Raw genomic sequence first — 20,541 nt, 5'->3', positions numbered from 1 at the left:
TCATCTACTGAGAAATAACGTTTAAAATTTGGAGCAAAATCAATCTGTTGTTATTCGCGGGGTCCAGGATCTGATCCCAAATAGGTACGTTGACGCGTTTCCATATCATGTATGCATTTATCAGCATCAAAGGATCTTGCAGGATGTTTGCAAAAATCACATTGCCAGAATCTATCTCAATTGTTATGATTGGCTGAATTTATGCAACAACAGCTTGCACAGTCTACGATGTTAGTTTTAATAATAGAAAGATAGAAAACTAGTTTATTCATCTTGTGCATAAAGTATAGACAGACTTAAAATTAGTGGTTAGTAGTATTTAGTAATAAAATACTAATAATTACTTAAAATGATTTCTTGCACCAACATGGTACAAGATGAAAAGGATAGGGTACCTAATAATACGAGTCCAATTTCCAATTAACTGTCTCAGCGATACGAATAACAATGTTTCATTATTATTATCAGAAACAGGACGATATTTATAGAAATGTAGGTCGTTTGTTATTTACCTACTTACATCGTGTCTTCGAGAATCTTTTAGTTTTTTTATAAATTTTCAAGCTAGGTCTACCAACAAATAAAAACCGGCCAAGTGCGAGTCAGACTCGCGCACTGAGGGTTCCGTACTCGGGTATTTTTTCCAACATTTTGCACGATAAATCAAAAACTATTATGCATAAAAATAAATAAATAAATAAAAATCTGTTTTAGAATGTAAAGCCCTTTCATATGATACCCAAAAAAAAAAATTATTAAATGATGTGACCAGAAAAACGCGGTTTTCAGATTTATTTTAGCGCAGGACTTCAATTGCTTTTATACATGGCATAATATTGTATATCAAATCTTTGAAAAGAGCAACCGCCGAGTTTCTTGCTGGTTCTTCTCGGTAGGAAAGGCATTCCGAACCAGTGGTAGATGCTTTTGACGATTCGAAAGAACTTGTAAAAGTCTAATTGAATAAAAACATTTTGAATTTGAATTTGAATTTGAATTCCTGTACTTGTGCTATAAGACCTACCTACCTGCCAAATTTCATGATTCTAGGTCAACGGAAAGTACCCTATAAGTTTCTTGACAGACCCGACGGACGGACGGACGGACGGACGGACGGACGGACGGACGGATGGACAGACAGACTGACAGACAAACAGACAACAAATTGATCCTATAAGGGTTCAGTTTTTCCTGTTGAGGTACAGAACCCTAAAAATTTGGTAAAGGAGATTTACCATACCTTCCAAAATTGGTATTATCATTTAATAACGAAATGTATTTTATAGCTGCAGCCAAGCTGGTCATAGCGACTTGTTTGCTCGTCTCTGGAAAGGCGTTGGCGTCTTGCTGTTGACTTTCTTTGAACTTCAGTAGCCGGTTCAAATCTTGGATGAGACCTTCGGTAGAAAAGTCCGTCTTTTTCAGCTTGGTTAGTGTTACGTTCGCCCTGTCCATAACTTTTTTCAAGGCTTTGTACTGTAATAAAAGAATAACTGGTCTTGCATAAAAGCATTTGGGTATTTTGTAAGTGGGAAAATTTGGGTAGTTATTTTCGTAAAACACGAAAGCGTCATTTTATGAAATTCCGTGATATTAGTACCAAGAATTAAATTCGTCGGTGTGTTGACTAAAATAAAAGAATGAATGAATGCATTCGAGTAACTTCAACAAAATATTGGTTTATCTTTTTTTTTTTTTTATTATTAGGTCTTCTTAGGGGCCGTACGAAATACTTAATTGAAAAAAATGTTGCCCTACAGTAGGGCACTCACGATCAATTTTTATGAAACCATCCACAGAATACAGACTTGAGTTACATACGTTCATAATTACATACTTCGACGTTTCCACTAGATTCACCAACTTATTGAAAAGCTGGCAATGCATCGGCAATTCCTCTGGTGCTGCAAATGTTCATGGGTGGCGGTAATCACTTAACATCAGGTGACCCGCCTGCTCGTTTGCTTGCTATTTTTTATTTCAAAAAAACCTTATTTTTACATCATCTTACTTCATCGTTACGATTACTTACATCATCGTTTTCAGTGGATGAAATGATGCATTCGGAAGGCGCCATTTGCACAGCGATTGTTTCTAATTCCGTGAGGAGGTCATCATCCGTGAACTCCGATACGGACATTAGATAGTCCCCCTGCGATATGCACGCCACGCCTAACAGTCTACCCTGGAAGATTATATTAAAATTGGTTGTTACATCATCTTTACTCCTGTTAGCCATATACCGTCAGCGCCTCCCTCTCCCCCCAACCTTCCCCCGTTACCAACCTACCGAATATTACCACCCAAATGAAAATTCTCCAAATGAAAAAATGAAAGCCGACATAGAAACGGACATACATACATAAAGGTCAAACACATAACCCTCCTTTGGGATTCGCCTCAGTCGGGTAAAAATTAATAAAATAATAATGGAACCTTACACTTCCATACTAATATTATAAATGCGAAAGCGTGTTTGTCTGTCTGCTAGCTTCTCACGGGTTAGTATAGAGATAGCATGCATCACAGCGAAGATACTGCTACTTTTTTATCCCGAAATTGATCATAGTTCCCACGATTCTTAAAAAATCGGTTAAGAGCGAGTTGGACTCGCACATGAAGGACACGCACTCCGTACCATCGTGCAAGAAATAACACTTTAATTTTTTTTTAATTGTCATGGCGGCCAGTTTGAAAATTTCGACTATCTACCTATTACGGTTCACGAGATACAGCCCGCTAACAGACAGACGGACGGACGGACGGACAGCGGAGTCTTAATAATAGGATCCTGTTGGCAGCCTTCGGGTACGGAACCCTAAAAACCAAAATCTTTGTGATCAAGTCGCAGGCATCATGTATTTGGAGAGAGATAGCTCGCATCCGGGAGACGGGCACAGGCTACTATTTATTCCGAAAATTAAAGAGTTCCCACGGGATATTTAATACGTTATATGAGAACGAAATTTTACGTATTATACTGAATTGTTAAATCACAAAAATCCCTTTTGGCTATATTTATAGCTACCTACGTAAAAATAAAAGTATCTAGTATTAATTTTCTTCGAATTCTATCCGACTTATTGGTTAGGCGGCGAACTCAAGAGTGTGCAGTTTTTTAAACCGTTTTACTCTTTGGGTCCGCAACCCTAAAAAAGATAATACATATTTCAGAGAATTCTTTGAATAAGATACTGTTAGCAATAATTAAAAGTTATCAGCTGTTTGTTAAGATAATGAAAGCTTTATGTTTTATTCGGTTGAATTCTGCTAAATACAGTTCTTGTGTAGTGTGTACTTATCCATTGCTAATTTCTTACAAAATATTGTCATGTGTTTGGTTTAATCAATAAAACAAGAAACTTTCTGGAAATTCTTTATTATCAGCGTTTATTACAATAAATCTAGAAAAACATTAACCTCCTGGCTATCTGGTACAGTTAGTAAAAATAGTATCAAACACAGAATCATACAAATAATAAAAAAGTTGGAATTACAAATAACAAAACTTCTATCAGGCTTTCAAGTGCATTGGAAGAATACGATAAAAACAGAAACAATTAAACATAAAAATACAGTCGAAATTACAAGATACAAAACACAATTACAGTAAAAATCGGGCGAAAATAAAACTCCCATTTTCGTGTTTATCGGAAGCATAAAGCATACAAAACAAAACAATTAAACATAAAAAAAACACAGTAGAAATTGAAAGATACAACACACAAATAGTAAAAATCAGGCAAATAAAATTCCCATCAGGCTTTCACATGTATCGAAAGAAGAAATAGGATGCAAAGCGAAACATTACATATAAAAACACAGTAGAAATTGCAAAACAACAAAAAGATTACTTAGGCAAATAAAACTTCGTCAAGCTGTCACGTGTATAGATAGCTTATAATAATATATTAATTATACATTATATTAAAAAAAAAGATTTTTTAGTCAAATAAAAATCTGTGCTTTTAAATGTAATTGAATTTATCACTCCCAATAGAGCAATAATTTTACAAGTGGTTTTGAATAGTCAAGTGAATCTACCAGTACTAAGCCTGATGGACTTGTTCCGTCAATTTTAGCACCAGGTACTTCAGGGAATTCTCGCGCACTCCGGCAAAAGAAGCAATATCTTCCGACCACGCAAAATCCTCCGTCATAGGCTCCTCCGGATCCTCAAGTCCGGGCTCTTCCAGATCCTCTTCCACCAGAAGCTTGCGCAGCTGCTCGAGCGTAAAATCCTCGTCATCGTCCGAATCACTTCCTGGATCGATTATATGGTTTCCGCCCAGGGGAGCATCATCCTATAACCAGTAATACCTAAATAGATATCTATATCATTTTGTTTTTGTCAAGTGTATAAAACCAAATGGATTCTTTTAAATCCACTGCTCAAAGCAAAATTACGATTACTTATTTACTAAAAGGTCAAATCGTAGAGATAACTCTATTCATGGTCAAGTTAAGATAAAGACGGCAGCGATCGACGTTAATGACCCACTATCCAGAGATCAATCTAATACTTACCTCTTGAATATCCAATAGTATAATTCTGATAGCTATTAATTTGTTTGTTTTTAGACTTCTTTATGACTCAACTACTCAATCGATTTTACTATATTAGGAATATATATACTTAGTTAGGAAAAGTCAAGTTTTGTTTTGAACTTTATCTTTGTTGTGTTTAGATAGGCACTTCTTTTATTACAACTTATTATTATTTTAAAAGAAGTTTTATTTTTACTTTAATTACAAGACATGTTAAATAGGTAGGTGGGGGAGGTAGGTAGGAACTACAATCTTGTTTAAAATTATGTAATTTCAACTTTTCTTACGTAGCGCTGATAGGGAACACGACATTTTTTTTAAATTATTCATTACATAATCATTACATAAAGTAAACCGACATACTTGATGGATTATAAAGCTGAAGTGACAATGGGATGGGCGCATAGTTCGAAGAAACAGACGTGGCGGTCCCAGGGTACTGGAATAGCGATCCAGTACCGGAAAGCACAGCGTTGGCAGACCCATCACTAGGTGGGCATACAACATCAAACAAAGTCGAGCGTAGGGAATCGCTGGATGGATATGTAGAAGTAACTACAAGAGATCTATGTCTCTTGTAAGTAATTAGTGGATATCTATCAGTTGGCGATGACGATGGAAGGAAATGGACTCAAGTAATCGTACCTTTGTGACTGAGTCACTCTTCATATTGACTGCCATCAAGCAAGGAGCCTGTTCATTGGGAGAGCCTAGTCCTTCGCCTAGTACTTCTTCCAACTGCGACATATTGCCTGGTGATCCTTTGTATTTCAATACCCATTCGCAAGATTTGACTGACCCCTCTGCAACGTATATTTCCACTCTATATCGTCGTACCTGAAAATACAAAAATCGAAGGATGTTTTCATAAGCTTTTAATTTAAGGTAAAGCGTGTTTGTCAAGACCAAAAACGACTCACGTTAAAATAAATCGCATACGGACAGTAACAAGATAATATGTTTCATATCTAGAAAATTATATTTTATTATTTTAAGGCAGTTGTTCCACTGTCAATGAGGAAACGACTATCTATCGTATATTTTCTCGCTCAAGAAACGTAACTACAATCGACATATGATTCCGTGTCAATAAGAGATAAACATAATATTAATCGCTGACTGTGCACACAACCGGCGAGAATTCTCCACTAGTTTGTTACAGCTTCAAGAGCTATCAAACAAAAACTCTTTCAGCGACGCTCTCTGGTCGCTCTCTGGTCAAAAGTCTGCGCAGGGATTAATTAATATATTATGATGCATGATTACTCGCCCCTCACTTGCACACTCGCTCAGAGTCCAGCGACAAAACTATCTCAACTACACAAGCTTCACTCTGCTCGCCAACTCGTTCCTAATTTCTAGCTGAATTCGTTTCTCGCTAATTGTCAGCGGTCGGAAAATCTATACCGTGTGACGACCGTTAGCACGCACAAGCCTTGGCGTGGATATATGTTTCGGCGTACAGAACCAATCCTAATCCTATAATACTAATATTATAAACGCGAAAGTGTGTATCAGTCTGTCTGTCTGATAGCTTTTCACGGCCCAACAGTTTAACTGATTTTGATGAAATTTGGTACGGACTTGGCTAGGGAAGGACATAGGCTATTTATATCTCGGAAAAACAAAGAGTTCCCACGGTATTTTTAAAAAACCTTAAACTACGCGGACGAAGTCGCGGGCATCATCATATAGTTGTTCGATAAACGGGAATGCGTGTAATACGGACGAAAATAGCTGAAACCTTACCAATAGTAGTTGCCTTATAAGAATTTCGAAGTTCCCTTTAGACAGCACAAGGTAATCAAGTCGGTTGGGTTCAATCCCCATTTTCTTGATATTTGAAATAGATGAGAAGACTTCCCTCGCAGCCGTAGTCGCGTCGATGCCATGAACGCTGTAGTAGTCATTGCGATCGAATATCCTAACGGTGGTTGGCGGTTTCTGCAAACGAATTGGTTTAAGTTAATATAACATCCTCTTCAGCTGGGAGAATTGTGAAAACGATAACATTACTTTTAGGCCTATCAATTAATTCCAGCTTTACGAAAAATAGCAATATTTAGATCTCTTCCAATCAACTAAGTTATTAAAAACATTTATTTTTGTAATTTTGGTGAGTGAAAAAAGCATCATTTTAAAGTTTTATTAATTTATACTAGTGTTCCTTCCACGGCTTTTAACACTGTACAAAATTTTGGTTAGGGCGTCAATCGTCATATATTTTGTAAACATTTCCTTTGTAAGTAGGACAGCACTATGTTGATAATGAGCGAGTTCATACTCCGACTCGCACTTGGCCGATTTTTGGGTGGCTGTGCCCACAACCTTCTTTGAGGTCTGTCTGGATCCGCGCCTGACTGTTGTTATTGCCATTTATAGATATGGTTTCCATATATTTCTCATTATATAAAATTAAATAACAAAGTACCTATTGTTATAACAGGATAAAATGATTGATACAGTGTACCTATAATGTATTAAGTATATTAATTTTATGGAAATATGATATTATGTGAACAACATAACAGCGACTTATAGGTAAGTTTATATTTCGCTTATTTGCGATAAGGATGTCATAACTCAAAAAACCCGATGTTTTAGTTAATTATACTACCATACTTAGAAAAAAAATCTAGTTTTTGCTACAAAATGCCGCTCGTGCCGCATGTGATTTTTAATCAAACTTTAAAAATGCTCTCCTGTAAAATTATAAATTTTGAGTTATGACATCCTTGTCGCAAATGAGCGATTTTTTTATGCATTAGAAGTTTCTGGAAGCTCTTGATTTTAATTGATAAAGACTGCACTAAATGTAAAGTTAAGTATTTTTAAAATCGAATTAATAAATATTTTCATATAAAAGCAGGGTATACACGACACACAACGATTAACAATCTTTAACGTAAAATGACTTTTATTTTTAAGTATAATGCAAAATAATATGTTTTCTTTAAAAGGTCCTTGGACCGTACGACCCACTTTTATAACGAGATCAATGTCAATCCAGGACTTTATCGTTAAAATTAAAACTACTAACTAGGTACGCGTTTAAATAAGTATGATATTATGATTTTCCGTGATGAAAATGACTACCTATGACCTTTACCGAGACCTTTACTTTTAAACTATTTCCGTATTTTTTGCCAAATCGGTTAAACGGAGACAGCACAGTTAAGCTGGCAGACAGAAAGACTACTTTCGCATATATTAGTATGGATTATATAGTACTGGTACAGGATATAATAATAGTTGGTACTGGTAGGTAACTACCTACTCATAACGCCTACACTAATACTTATGACATATTTTTAAGAAACAATGAGATCATAACTTGAATCATTAAAATGACAAAAAATTTATCACCTATTTAACCACCTAGGTTTTGCCCTTATTATCGATTTAACTAAAAAAGTACGTCCAGTTATGTCAAATGTCTATGACGTCACATCTGTTACAAACTGTAACAGATGTGTGTGTATCTGAATTTCATACAAGGTCCCTTACTAAGCGCTGTGCTAATCGAGCGTTTTGACGTTTGATAAAAGGTCACTGATTTGACTAGTAGTCATCATCCCTAATCCCTATTGTACCTCATCATGTTCTCGGATATTTATATTATTGAAAACCATATGAGCTTAATATGAGGTAGTTATTTCGAAATTACAGACAGACAATTTTATTTATTATTATAGATATGAAAATTAAAAGCTCTTTGAAATGTCGAATAGTTTTCCGTTGGCAATATTCATCTGTAACACACCTAAGCATATTTTCACATGTAGATTGTAGAAGCGATAGATTCATTATTATTATTAATTACTAATTAGATTACAATAATATTTCACATCGAATGAGGAGCTTGTGAACAAAACGATGTAGGTAATTGCACGACACAAAATTTTATCTTGGCGGGGCCATTGCTGTGCCCCCGGATATGAGCAAAAAACGGAATGAAAGCTGCTGAAACTTTATCTACAGTGTGCAGTGTAAGTGTACATACTGTACGAACTTTGGACTTAACTTTAGCGCAGTTTTAGGCCGTTTTGCTTAGAATTTAATTCAAGTTTCTACTCAGTGATCTAAATCATGAAATTTTGACTCAATTTTGCAGTAGTTTTAGGTCGATTTGCTCGGGAAATGGTATCTTGATCAGAAGTGTACCTAACCGTTACACCGTTTTGTTCGCCAGCTCCTTGATTATGTACCTACCTATCTATTCTTCAGTTTTTAGACTTATGGCACTATTGCACCGTGCTGATTCAGGTGTGCCTAGATCAGAGACGTAAATAATGATGCAGTCACAATAATGAGTCCTCACAAGTTTTGTTTTATTTGTTAAAATCGTATTTGTATACGTTTGCACTTCTGAGAATATAGGATCGATCATTACGGGGCAACGGGTTATCATGCGGGAGATATTAAATTAAAGCTAAATAAATTGGCGGCTCGATCCCGTGCAATGTCAGTGCGCAGACGTGGTTTCTATAGTGTGGTTCAAAATATTTTTTTCAAAATGTAAGTTTTTTAATACAATATTAAAATTTCGTTTGCGTATTAATAAAATTACAAGTGGCATCAATATTTAGGTATCAATGGTTTTAAATATTGGTCGTTTGGTTGTAGGGTTTTGTACCTATACTAAGCCTCCGCTGTCGTGATCCGTCTGTATCTCGTGAACCGTAATAGATAAATAGTTGAAATTTTCACACAAAATGTATTCCTATTGACGCTATAACAACAAATATTAAATTTTCAAAATGGCCGCTATGAAAATTAAATGAATTAAAACGTGTTATTTTAGTAAAATGGTACGGAACCCTTCGTTGCAAGTCCGACTCGCACGTGACCGATTTTTTTATTCTAAATAATCCACAAATAGCTGAAATAAAAATGCTAGTAGCTGTAAATAAAAATAATCAAAAATTAAGTAAGTATTCGTTTTGATTTAACAATTATTTACTTGCAGATTTATTAAAAAGTAAGCTATGGTGCCTTTCAATACTCCATATTTTCAATGTAATATGGCAGTTATGCAAATACTGTACCTAGTACAGATACCTATAGGCTATCGTAAAGTAAATTATATATAAGTAAATCTTTTTAAATTAGTTTATATTCATTTGATCCTTAGCATCAATTTTTAGGGTTCCGTACCTCAAAGGAAAATCGGAACCCTTACAGGATCACTTTGTTGTCTGTCTGTCGTGTCTATCAAGAAAACTAGGGTACTTCCCGTTTATCTAGAATCATGAAAGGCAGGTAGATAGGTCTTATAGCACAAGTAAAGAAAAAAATCCGAAAACCGTGTGTTTGTAGTTGCATCACAAAAAAAATATTAAAATGTGTTCATGAACAAATAATTAGTATTTTTCAATTTTCAAAACAATATACCAAGTGTGGTATCGTAATATTATGAAAGGGTTTCACCTGTACATTCTAAAACCGATTTTTATTTATTTTTATGCACAAAAGTTTTTGATCTACTGTGCAAAATGTCGGAAAAATACCCGAGTACGGAACCGTCGGTGCGCGAGTCCGACTCACACTTGGCCGGTTTTTTATTTCTATCAACTTGTCAGGCAGCGGTTAAATAGTTTACTTTTCAAATATTATATCTACGTTCGGCTTATCTAAGCTTTTGAGTTGAAACATATTTACTGGTATAACGCAATAAGGATAATAAAATCTGTTGTATATGTGAATTACTTAAAGTGTTTAATATTGGTTTTTACAGATTGCCTGCAACTCTATCAAAATGAGGCTTCTTATCCTAATAGCCTCATTGTGGGCATTAGCTGCTTCCAAACCCGAAGTGTACAAAGAGAAAGAAGACTTCCAGTATTCCAGAAGTTCATCCGACGATGGGTCCAAGTCTGGGTATTATGGAGCTCAGAGGGGAAACATGGGCGGAAACTACGAAAGGGCACACAATATGGACTCATTAGCGCAACATCAAATGAGCACACTCGTGAGAAACGTTGACGGGGAACTCGGCGAAGGTGCCAACACAAGGACAGGGAGTGTGTTCGCCGCGGCAAATTCCAGAGGTCTCTACGGATCAGGCAACTACGATTTAAGTAACCTAAAAGGAAGGAACTTCGGGGAAGGCACAATTTCCGGAGATTCACTGTCGCAAAAATCAGGATACTCAGATTATTCAGGATACGGAAATTCATATTTGGCTGCTAATGAACACAGCAGCAGCCGAGCGCAGAGTTCTGGACTTAGCTCTGGATTCCAATCTTTAGGTCTAGCTTCACAGTATTTGCAAACTGATGCGCAAAAGGCTGCTGATAATATTAATTACGACGCTAGAAATTATGAATATGATAGTCATGGAGCAAATAAATATAAATACACTCAAAGCAGTAGTCAGGCGCGGTCGGGCTACGAAAAAAGCAACAGTGCCAGCGCCGACAGTGATCATAAAACAAGCAGTAGTTTGATCTACGCTACACCAGTGAGGGTCTATATACGACCTGGTACTAGAATAGCGATTCCGGTAGCGGCTCAAGTTTATGACACGAATGCAGCACTAGATACAATACACTCTGATTCGGAAATCTTAGACACTACTGGAAAGCGACTATATTATAAACCTACAACTGATGCGAAACATTATGAATCTTCATACAGCTATCGTAAAGAATGGGAAAAAAAGGACTCGATACCAGTAACAGTAGCTCCAATGGTGAGTCTGATTCCAACGAACAGTGAGCTGTACGAGGACGCACAATTGTCACAGCTAGCCAGTAAAAAGTATGAAAGCGATTTAGCCTCAGCAGTTAATAGTCATGCAAGCAGCGCGAACAGCGCTTACTTAAGTGGATATAGTGCGAGTACCAAAAATGCATTATCTAATCAATCACGACGTCAAAGTCAAACATATGATTCCGGAGCTAGTGCTTTAAATGCTTACAATTATGGAACCAGTGCTTCAAATGCATACAACGCTGGAGCCAGTGATTCAAGTGCTTACACTCATAAAGCTTATGATGCAGCAGCAGCTAATCTGCTGAGTTCTCATATTTCAGATGGTACAGTTAATTCAAATAACCTCGTTGAAGGTATTGATTCTAAACCGAAAAGCTATCATTCTTCATATTCCTACCATAAGTCATGGGAAAGGCGTGGTGATCCATATATTATAAAACCAGTAGATGGCGAACAAGCATTGCAAAGATTAACAGCTGCATCTGCAAAACAAGGTTATGCCTGTACTTATTGCTTAGATGACAGTCAGCAACGTGTAAGACGATCAATAAATATAGATGACAACCGACATACTCGATCTCCTTGGGGCACACTAGAAGATTTGGGTCAACAAACTCAAACACAATGGGATAAGCTAGGAGATTTCGGTCAACACACTCGATCTCGTTGGGGCAATCTAGAAGATTTGGGTCAACGTACTCAAACACAATGGGATACGGTAGGAGATTTCGGTCAACAAACTCGATCTCATTGGGGCAATCTAGAAGATTTGGGTCGACAAACTCAGACACAATGGGATAACCTAGGAGCTTTAAATCAACAAACACAATCTCATTGGGGCAAACTAGAAGATTTGGATCAAAAACCCCGCTCTCAGCATAGACTAGAAGATTTAGGTCAACACGCCCAAAATCAATGGAATAATCTTGGACATCTCAATCAACAAACAGAGGGTTTTGGGGGTAAACTAGAAGATATGGGTCAACGAAGTCATGCTTCTTTAGGTAAAAACCTAGAAAATTTGGGTCAAAATCTAGAAGATTTTGGTCAACGAACTAATGATTATGTGGGTAAAAATCTAGAAGATTTGGGTCAAAACCTAGAAGATTTGGGTCAACGAACTAATGATTATGTTGGTAAAAAACTAGAAGATGTGGGTGAACAAACTCAAACACAATTTGATAAGCTAGGAGAATCTTTAAATCGATTTACTCGATCTCCTTGGGGCACACTAGATGATTTGGGTCAACAAACTCAAACACAATGGGGTAACCTAGGAGAAGCTTTAAATCAACAAACACAATCTCACTGGGGCAATCTAGAAGATTTGGGTCAACGTACTCAAACACAATGGGATAAGGTAGGAGAGTTAGGTCAACAAACTCGATCTCGTTGGGGCAATCTAGAAGATTTGGGTCAACGTTCTCAAACACAATGGGATAACGTAGGAGATTTCGGTCAACAAACTCGATCTCATTGGGGCAATCTAGAAGATTTGGGTCGACAAACTCAGACACAATGGGATAACCTAGGAGCTTTCAATCAACAAACACAATCTCATTGGGGCAAACTAGAAGATTTGGATCAAAAACCCCGCTCTCAGCATAGACTAGAAGATTTAGGTCAACACGCCCAAAATCAATGGAATAATCTTGGACATCTCAACCAACAAACAGAGGGTTTTGGGGGTAAACTAGAAGATATGGGTCAACGAAGTCATGCTTCTTTGGGTAAAAACCTAGAAAATTTGGGTCAAAATCTAGAAGATTTTGGTCAACGAACTAATGATTATGTGGGTAAAAATCTAGAAGATTTGGGTCAAAACCTAGAAGATTTGGGTCAACGAACTAATGATTATGTTGGTAAAAAACTAGAAGATGTGGGTGAACAAACTCAAACACAATTTGATAAGCTAGGAGAATCTTTAAATCGATTTACTCGATCTCCTTGGGGCACACTAGATGATTTGGGTCAACAAACTCAAACACAATGGGGTAACCTAGGAGAAGCTTTAAATCAACAAACACAATCTCACTGGGGCAATCTAGAAGATTTGGGTCAACGTACTCAAACACAATGGGATAAGGTAGGAGAGTTAGGTCAACAAACTCGATCTCGTTGGGGCAATCTAGAAGATTTGGGTCAACGTTCTCAAACACAATGGGATAACGTAGGAGATTTCGGTCAACAAACTCGATCTCATTGGGGCAATCTAGAAGATTTGGGTCGACAAACTCAGACACAATGGGATAACCTAGGAGCTTTCAATCAACAAACACAATCTCATTGGGGCAAACTAGAAGATTTGGATCAAAAACCCCGTTTTCAGCATAGACTAGAAGATATAGGTCAACACGCCCAAAATCAATGGAATAATCTTGGACATCTCAATCAACAAACAGAGGGTTTTGGGGGTAAACTAGAAGATATGGGTCAACGAAGTCATGCTTCTTTGGGTAAAAACCTAGAAAATTTGGGTCAAAATCTAGAAGATTTTGGTCAACGAACTAATGATTATGTGGGTAAAAATCTAGAAGATTTGGGTCAAAACCTAGAAGATTTGGGTCAACGAACTAATGATTATGTTGGTAAAAAACTAGAAGATGTGGGTGAACAAACTCAAACACAATTTGATAAGCTAGGAGAATCTTTAAATCGATTTACTCGATCTCCTTGGGGCACACTAGATGATTTGGGTCAACAAACTCAAACACAATGGGGTAACCTAGGAGAAGCTTTAAATCAACAAACACAATCTCACTGGGGCAATCTAGAAGATTTGGGTCAACGTACTCAAACACAATGGGATAATGTAGGAGAGTTAGGTCAACAAACTCGATCTCGTTGGGGCAATCTAGAAGATTTGGGTCAACGTACTCAAACACAATGGGATAAGGTAGGAGATTTCGGTCAACAAACTCGATCTCATTGGGGTAATCTAGAAGATTTGGGTCGACAAACTCAGACACAATGGGATAACCTAGGAGCTTTCAATCAACAAACACAATCTCATTGGGGCAAACTCGAAGATTTGGATCAAAAACCCCGTTCTCAGCATAGACTAGAAGATTTAGGTCAACACGCGCAAAATCAATGGAATAATCTTGGACATCTCAATCAACAAACAGAGGGTTTTGGGGGTAAACTAGAAGATATGGGTCAACGAAGTCATGCTTCTTTAGGTAAAAACCTAGAAAATTTGGGCCAAAGCCTAGAAAATTTTGGTCAACGAACTAATGATTATGTGGGTAAAAATGTAGAAGATTTGGGTCAAAACCTAGAAGATTTGGGTCAACGAAGTCATGCTTCTTTGGGTAAAAACCTAGAAAATTTGGGTCAAAGCCTAGAAAATTTTGGTCAACGAACTAATGATTATGTGGGTAAAAATGTAGAAGATTTGGGTCAAAACCTAGAAGATTTGGGTCAACGAACTAATGATTATGTGGGTAAAAAACTAGAAGATTTGGAAGAACATAAGTGGAGCTACTTCGATAATCTAGGTCAGCAAGAGAGTAAGTTTTCATAAATAACTTATAATTTGTTATAAAGTTAATACTTAATGTATAAGTTAAAAAATTAATATAAGCGTTAAATAGTTACATAATATTATAATGTAATTTTGATAAGAATGTGTGCAGCTAGAATGTCTTAAAATATATTATTATTTTGATTGCCTAGCGACAAAAGCGGAAATATACTGCACTGCAATGTAACAATATTGAAATATAATAGGGACTAGATGATGCCCGCAGCTTCGCCCGCGTGGATATAGGTTTTCAAAAATCTCGCGGGAACACCAGGATTAAGGAATGCAACTCCTTACAGCGCAGCATCAGAGTTGAGGAGTTGGGTCCTCGAGGTCAACGACAAAATATGTACCTCGAATATCAATCATAACCGACAGTTTCTAAATCCCATCAGCTTTGGTGGTCAGATCCTCTGCAGCATCGGGATTAAGAAGTTGGAATCCAAATTTTTTTTAGAACAATATCGCACAGTTTCTCTGTCGATTTAAAATGTAAAAAATTACGCAAATCGGTTCAGAAATCTCAGAGATGTTAGTGTACATAGGTCGAAAAACACAACTCCTCCATTTTTGAAAGTCAGTTATAAAAGTAACCTATGTTACTCCTTTGTTAATCCTCTACTTGTTTGTGAAAGTCCCGTCAAAATAGGTTCAGCCGTTTCGAAGATTAGCCCGTCTTACGACAAAACAGACAGACCAAAATTTAAAAAACGTGTGATTCAGTTATGGTACAGTTCAAATAACCAAATGAGCTTGATATGAGGTAGTTATTTTGAAATTATAGACAGACACTTCAATTTTATTTATTAGTAAGTATAAGTATAGATGCGTCATATTCCCGTAGTCGTATATTTTCGAGAAAAATTGTTTTTGTTCCTGGCCTTCCTTACTTTGATTCAATTTGTCACATGTCACATTAATTTGAAGATCTAATGCAAATAAATGTAAAAATATACATGAATCTAAAGGATTTTTAGGGTTCCGTACCTCAAAAGGAAAAAAGGAACCCTTATAGGCTCTCTTCGTTGTCTTTCTGTCCGTCTATATTGTCTGTCGTGCCTATTAAGAAATCTTAGGTACTTCCCGTTGACCTAGAACCATGAAATTCGGCAGGAAGGTAGGTCTAATAGCACAAGTAAAGGAAAAAAATCTGAAAACTGTGAATTTGTGGTTACACCACAAAAAAAAAGAATAAAATGTGTTCATGAACAAATAATAATAATAATTAATTAGTATTTTAATTTTCAAAGAAATATAACCAAGTGGGGTACCATATTAAAGGACTTTATCTGTGCATTCTGAAACAGATTTTCATTTATTTTTTGTATGTTTTTGATTTATCGTGCAAAATGTCAAAAAATACCTGAGTACAGAACACTCGGTGCGTGAGTCTGACTGGAAATTGGCCGATTTTCCTTGATAATTAAGTAATAATATTTAAATATAATTAAATATTCATGTTTATTATTAAAAAAATCGCTAATCAGACCTGGGACAGCAAGCTCAATCACAGAATGTAGCAAGCTTCGGTCAAGAAACGCAAAATACGGCAAATGGTTATACAGGATATCAATTTTATCAGCCATGGACTGTAGATGGGAGATTTGTTCCATATTATACAAATTACAGAGAGATAAATGGATTGCCATATTATGTACAAGAACCGCTAGAAAATATAAGCAAGAGAAAGGATTGTCATAATTTAGAACACGGGAGCTATTTTCACCATCATAATATCGATTTTAAAGAAAGTCAAGGTGCAACACATAATTCAGAGTTCTTATTCAATGTTAATCATTTGGATCATTCAGGAATACCAAAACAAAATACAGCACAAAATTTTGGAGATAAACCTGAAATTGATATAAACATTCAAAGAGAAACAACTACGGTTAACTATGTTACTTCAGATGACAAAACGCCACAGACAACACCAAAAACAATCACTGTTGATGCAGTGCAAGAAAACCATTCTACTCTTGCGAACCTACACCCCATTGATATTGGGCGTGGAGACATCGGTCCGGAAGATATATTGATAGAAACCACTAATATCAATGAAAAAAATTATAAAACTTCGGAAGAAATAGAATCTCTTAGTCTAACAAAAGACCAAATAGACATTTCCAAAGAACCTTTGAATTTGAGTGTAACGAGTTTACATGAGCAAAATAAACACAAAATTTGGGAAGAGTTAAGTGCAGTTATCGAATCGTTGACTACTTCTACCGCCAAGCCAAAAGAAAATCTTGAGAATAAAATTATAAATGTTATTACCATTGTGGACGATTCTACGCCAAAATCTCATTATCTTAGTTCATCCGGTAACCCTGCATTTAATGACAAACAGAATGAACTAAAACGAATTCGTGCCACTGATGAACAACAAGATGAAAAAAAGATATCAGACAGCTTTGGACAACATAACTGGGTGCAACAAACACAGAGCTTGGATCAGCTAAATATGGGACAGTATTTAGAGCCTTTTAATAAACAAGATATGGCACAACAACTTAAGCCTTTTGAAGAACAAAATATGAGACCCGATCTACAGTCTTTTGATGAACAGAACATGGTTCAGCAGTTAGAGTTTTTTGAAAAACAAAATTTGGAACAACATTTAGAGCATATCGGAGAAAAGGACATTGGACAACAGTTTGGAAATGTTGAACAGCAAAATTTGGGGCAACAAATGCAGAACTTTGACCAGGAGAGTATGAAACATTTAGAGCCATTTGAAGAACAAAATATGGAAAAATTAGAGATAAGTCAAAAAATTGTAGGCCAGTTACAGAATTTTGATAAGAAAAATGGTAGAGAATTACTAGATATTCCAGAAGAACAAACTGTAAGAATGAATTCACAAGATGATTTTGGTCAACAAATACAAATGTCAGCTGATAAAAATATTCTACAGAATTCAGAAACCATCTCAAAACAATTTGAAACAAGTCCAGGAAACCTGTATGTACAGGAACAAAACATACAATATAAAAGCCAAAATGTTGAACCCTCCAAAAGTCACAATGATATTTCACCTCCTATAGAACCAACTACAGAAAAATCTGGATTTTGGGGCTCAGTATGGAATAAGACTAAGAGAGCTAAGGATTCTGTAGTATCATGGTTTAGTAGCTAACTAGCTTATTTACTACATTCTCATATAATAATTTGACTTTGTTAGGTATAGAAATGGTGCATAAAAAATTGTTTACTTACATCAGTCAAAGAGTGAAAGTATTTAACAAATGCTTGTTGCTGTACTGAATCTGAAATAAGAAAAATATTTTATAACTATTGTATTTAGTATTTATATTATTAAGATTTTCTTGAAGTATGAATTTTATACTTAATTTAATTTCAACAGTAAGTTAGATGATTGAATCCTTTAATGACTAACTAAATCCATACACCAAAGGTTGCCTGTAAGAGATTGTTATAGCAATAAGGCCACCTTTGCACCATCTAGTATAGTATCTTCTAATGTGTTCTGTATATATTATTATTATGTTTGTGTGTGCAATAAAGCTTTCCAAATAAATATAAATGATTGTTGATGAAGTTACTAAATGAAATGTTATAAAAAAAATCATAAAACTTTTATTTTCTCTTTTGTAACCCTAAATCATAGGAGGGTTTATTACTTTTATTGTTAAATTTAGTCCACATTTTATTTTTTCGACATAGAATTTGAGCTAAGTTCAGTTTCCAGTGGGCCAATTATTTTAAAAGTTTAAGGCTCAGGATCCATCAAAGCGTATAGAGGTGGAGATGTGTTAAGTAGATCAGATTATTGATAGATAATGTGATAATTTTTTCATATTTTGTAATATTGCGCTACATCTTAGGCTGCATCATCACTTGCTAGCAGGTCTGACTGCAGCTGCAGCCAAGCGCTAGTCTATATAGTTAAAAAAATGTCAGCTGAAACAAATCTCCTTTCCGCTCAAGTAAATAAGCAGTATTCTTTTTTAAAAATGTGTTAATTACATGCTCAATCTGAGTTAATTTAGTGGGTTTAGGGATAAAAGTACCTAGGTAATAATAAAAATCTGTTATAATATGAATAGTGCAATATGCTTTCTGAGGCATGGAAATAGAAATACCAACTGCTAGATACATCCAAAGTTTGGTCAATCATTTTTTATAAAATTTATAGTTATTCAGATACAAGTTAGCCCTTGACTACAATCTCACCCTGGTGGTAAGTGAAGATGCAATCTAAGATGGAAGCTGGCTAACCTGGAAGGGTTATGGCAGTTTTTATTAAAGATATACCGCTTAGATTTCTACACAGCATCGTACCGGTACGCTAAAAACCTTAGCGGCACGGTTTTGCCAGTAGGGTGGTAACTAGTCACGGCCGAAGCCTCCCACCAGACCAGACCAGAAATTTAGAAATCAAGTAAGGTATAAAATTCCCACCCCGGAACCCTGGACTTCCCACTAATAACACCATAGCGCTTTCCACTGCGCCAGGAAACATAGAATTAATCACGACTACATCATCAATAAGTAAGTACTAATATTATATTGTAAATGCGTGTGCGTCTGTCTGCCTACTAGATTTTCATGACCCATCTGTTTAACCGTTTTTGACGAATTTTGGTAGGTATAGGGATAGATAGGTTACATCAACATAAAATTTGTAGATTAGTTGTTTTATAAGATGTACATATACTTATCAATCAGTTTACTCAACAATTTATCAATCTACTTAATGTCTATACACCTACTGATATAAAAATATTAGAAAATTCTACACAAAATAAAAAAGACGACTTACCCAAGTTTAAGGCGTGAATAGGCTGCAGTGATGACATTTTAAAAAGGAATTAAATAGTTTAAAATAAAACTGCTAAGTTAATTTTTAAGTTTACTAATATTATTTATTACTACAACAAGTACTTCCAAAGAATTTGTAGTTTTCTCTTTATTTTGAAATACAAAAATGGCTTTAATGGCGGCAACACAAATTGGCCTGACAGATGTCACAAATCGCAATTATTGACAATTTGACATTTATATTCAGTGCTGCCATGGACATGTTACCAGTTTCCACTGATGTAGGTAATTGCACTTTATTTCAATGACAGTTTGAGACTGGCAATATTGTGTATTGTGCTGATTTGTTATAAAAAACAGGAGAAGAGCCATAAAAGAAGAAGAACAAAATATGTGAAATAAAATCTAAATTTAGTCAGGCAGAAGTATATTATCAGTCCTTTTTAGGGTTCCGTACCTCAAAAGGAAAAACGGCACCCCTATAGGATCACCTTGTTGTCTGTCTGTCTGTCCGTCTGTCATGTCTGACTTCCCGTTGACCTTGAATCATGAAATATAGCACGTTAGGTAGCTCTTGTAGCACAATTAAAGAAAAAATCCGAAAACCAGGAATTTGTGGTTAAATCACATAAAAAAATTAAAATATGTTTTAATTTTCAAAGAAAGAAGAGTAGGTAGCAAGTGTGGTATCATAATATGAAAGGGCTTTACGTCCTGTACATTCTAAAACAGATTTTTTATTTATTTTTATTTGGTTCGGGTTTTTATCTCAAAAGTGGTGAATGACTGACATAGACTTTACATCATATTATGTCGATTATGTCCCATGGACCTATTATACTATAGTTTTATGTTATGTCCACATAAGGTCCACATATACTCTTCTTAATTAGTCATTGATTGGTATGACCATTGGCATGACCTAAAATATGAATCTAAAAACAATCTCCGACTGCGCACTACGG

At 35.8% G+C, this 20,541-nt stretch overlaps 2 protein-coding genes across 2 annotated transcripts in view; one reads left to right on the top strand and one right to left on the bottom strand.

Moving 5' to 3' along the window:
* The window catches only part of LOC123870359 (DNA mismatch repair protein Msh2), a 28,352-nt gene extending 8,576 nt beyond the window's left edge, over window positions 1-19,776 (bottom strand). The window contains exons 1-6 of the mRNA XM_045913623.1: window positions 19,578-19,776; window positions 18,011-18,060; window positions 6,298-6,492; window positions 5,194-5,385; window positions 2,033-2,185; window positions 1,241-1,476 (exon numbers count right to left, since the gene is read on the bottom strand). Of these exons, the coding sequence (XP_045769579.1) occupies window positions 1,241-1,476; window positions 2,033-2,185; window positions 5,194-5,385; window positions 6,298-6,492; window positions 18,011-18,060; window positions 19,578-19,614 (863 nt within the window). The 5' untranslated portion in view covers window positions 19,615-19,776. The remainder of the gene's footprint in view (window positions 1-1,240; window positions 1,477-2,032; window positions 2,186-5,193; window positions 5,386-6,297; window positions 6,493-18,010; window positions 18,061-19,577) is intronic.
* Window positions 8,965-18,125, top strand: LOC123870358. The gene is made up of 4 exons (XM_045913620.1): window positions 8,965-9,066; window positions 10,286-12,967; window positions 13,232-14,777; window positions 16,279-18,125. Exons 2-4 carry the CDS (start codon window positions 10,307-10,309, stop codon window positions 17,928-17,930), a joined length of 5,859 nt encoding a protein of 1,952 aa, XP_045769576.1. The 5' UTR covers window positions 8,965-9,066; window positions 10,286-10,306; the 3' UTR covers window positions 17,931-18,125.
* Window positions 19,777-20,541: the final 765 nt, after the last annotated feature.

The sequence above is a fragment of the Maniola jurtina genome, chromosome 12 (genome assembly GCF_905333055.1).
Source record: "Maniola jurtina chromosome 12, ilManJurt1.1, whole genome shotgun sequence".
Classification (NCBI taxonomy): Eukaryota; Metazoa; Arthropoda; class Insecta; order Lepidoptera; family Nymphalidae; genus Maniola; species Maniola jurtina.
This window is presented reverse-complemented; position numbering and strand designations above follow the sequence as displayed.

Coding starts and splice junctions, on each gene's coding strand:
- LOC123870358 (XM_045913620.1), top strand. CDS start 10,307: ATGAGGCTTCTTATCCTAATAGCCTCATTGTGGGCATTAGCTGCTTCC. Junction 12,968..13,231: donor TTGGGGGTAAACTAGAAGAT/ATGGGTCAACGA, acceptor ACACTAGATGAT/TTGGGTCAACAAACTCAAAC. Junction 14,778..16,278: donor TAATCTAGGTCAGCAAGAGA/GTAAGTTTTCAT, acceptor ATCGCTAATCAG/ACCTGGGACAGCAAGCTCAA.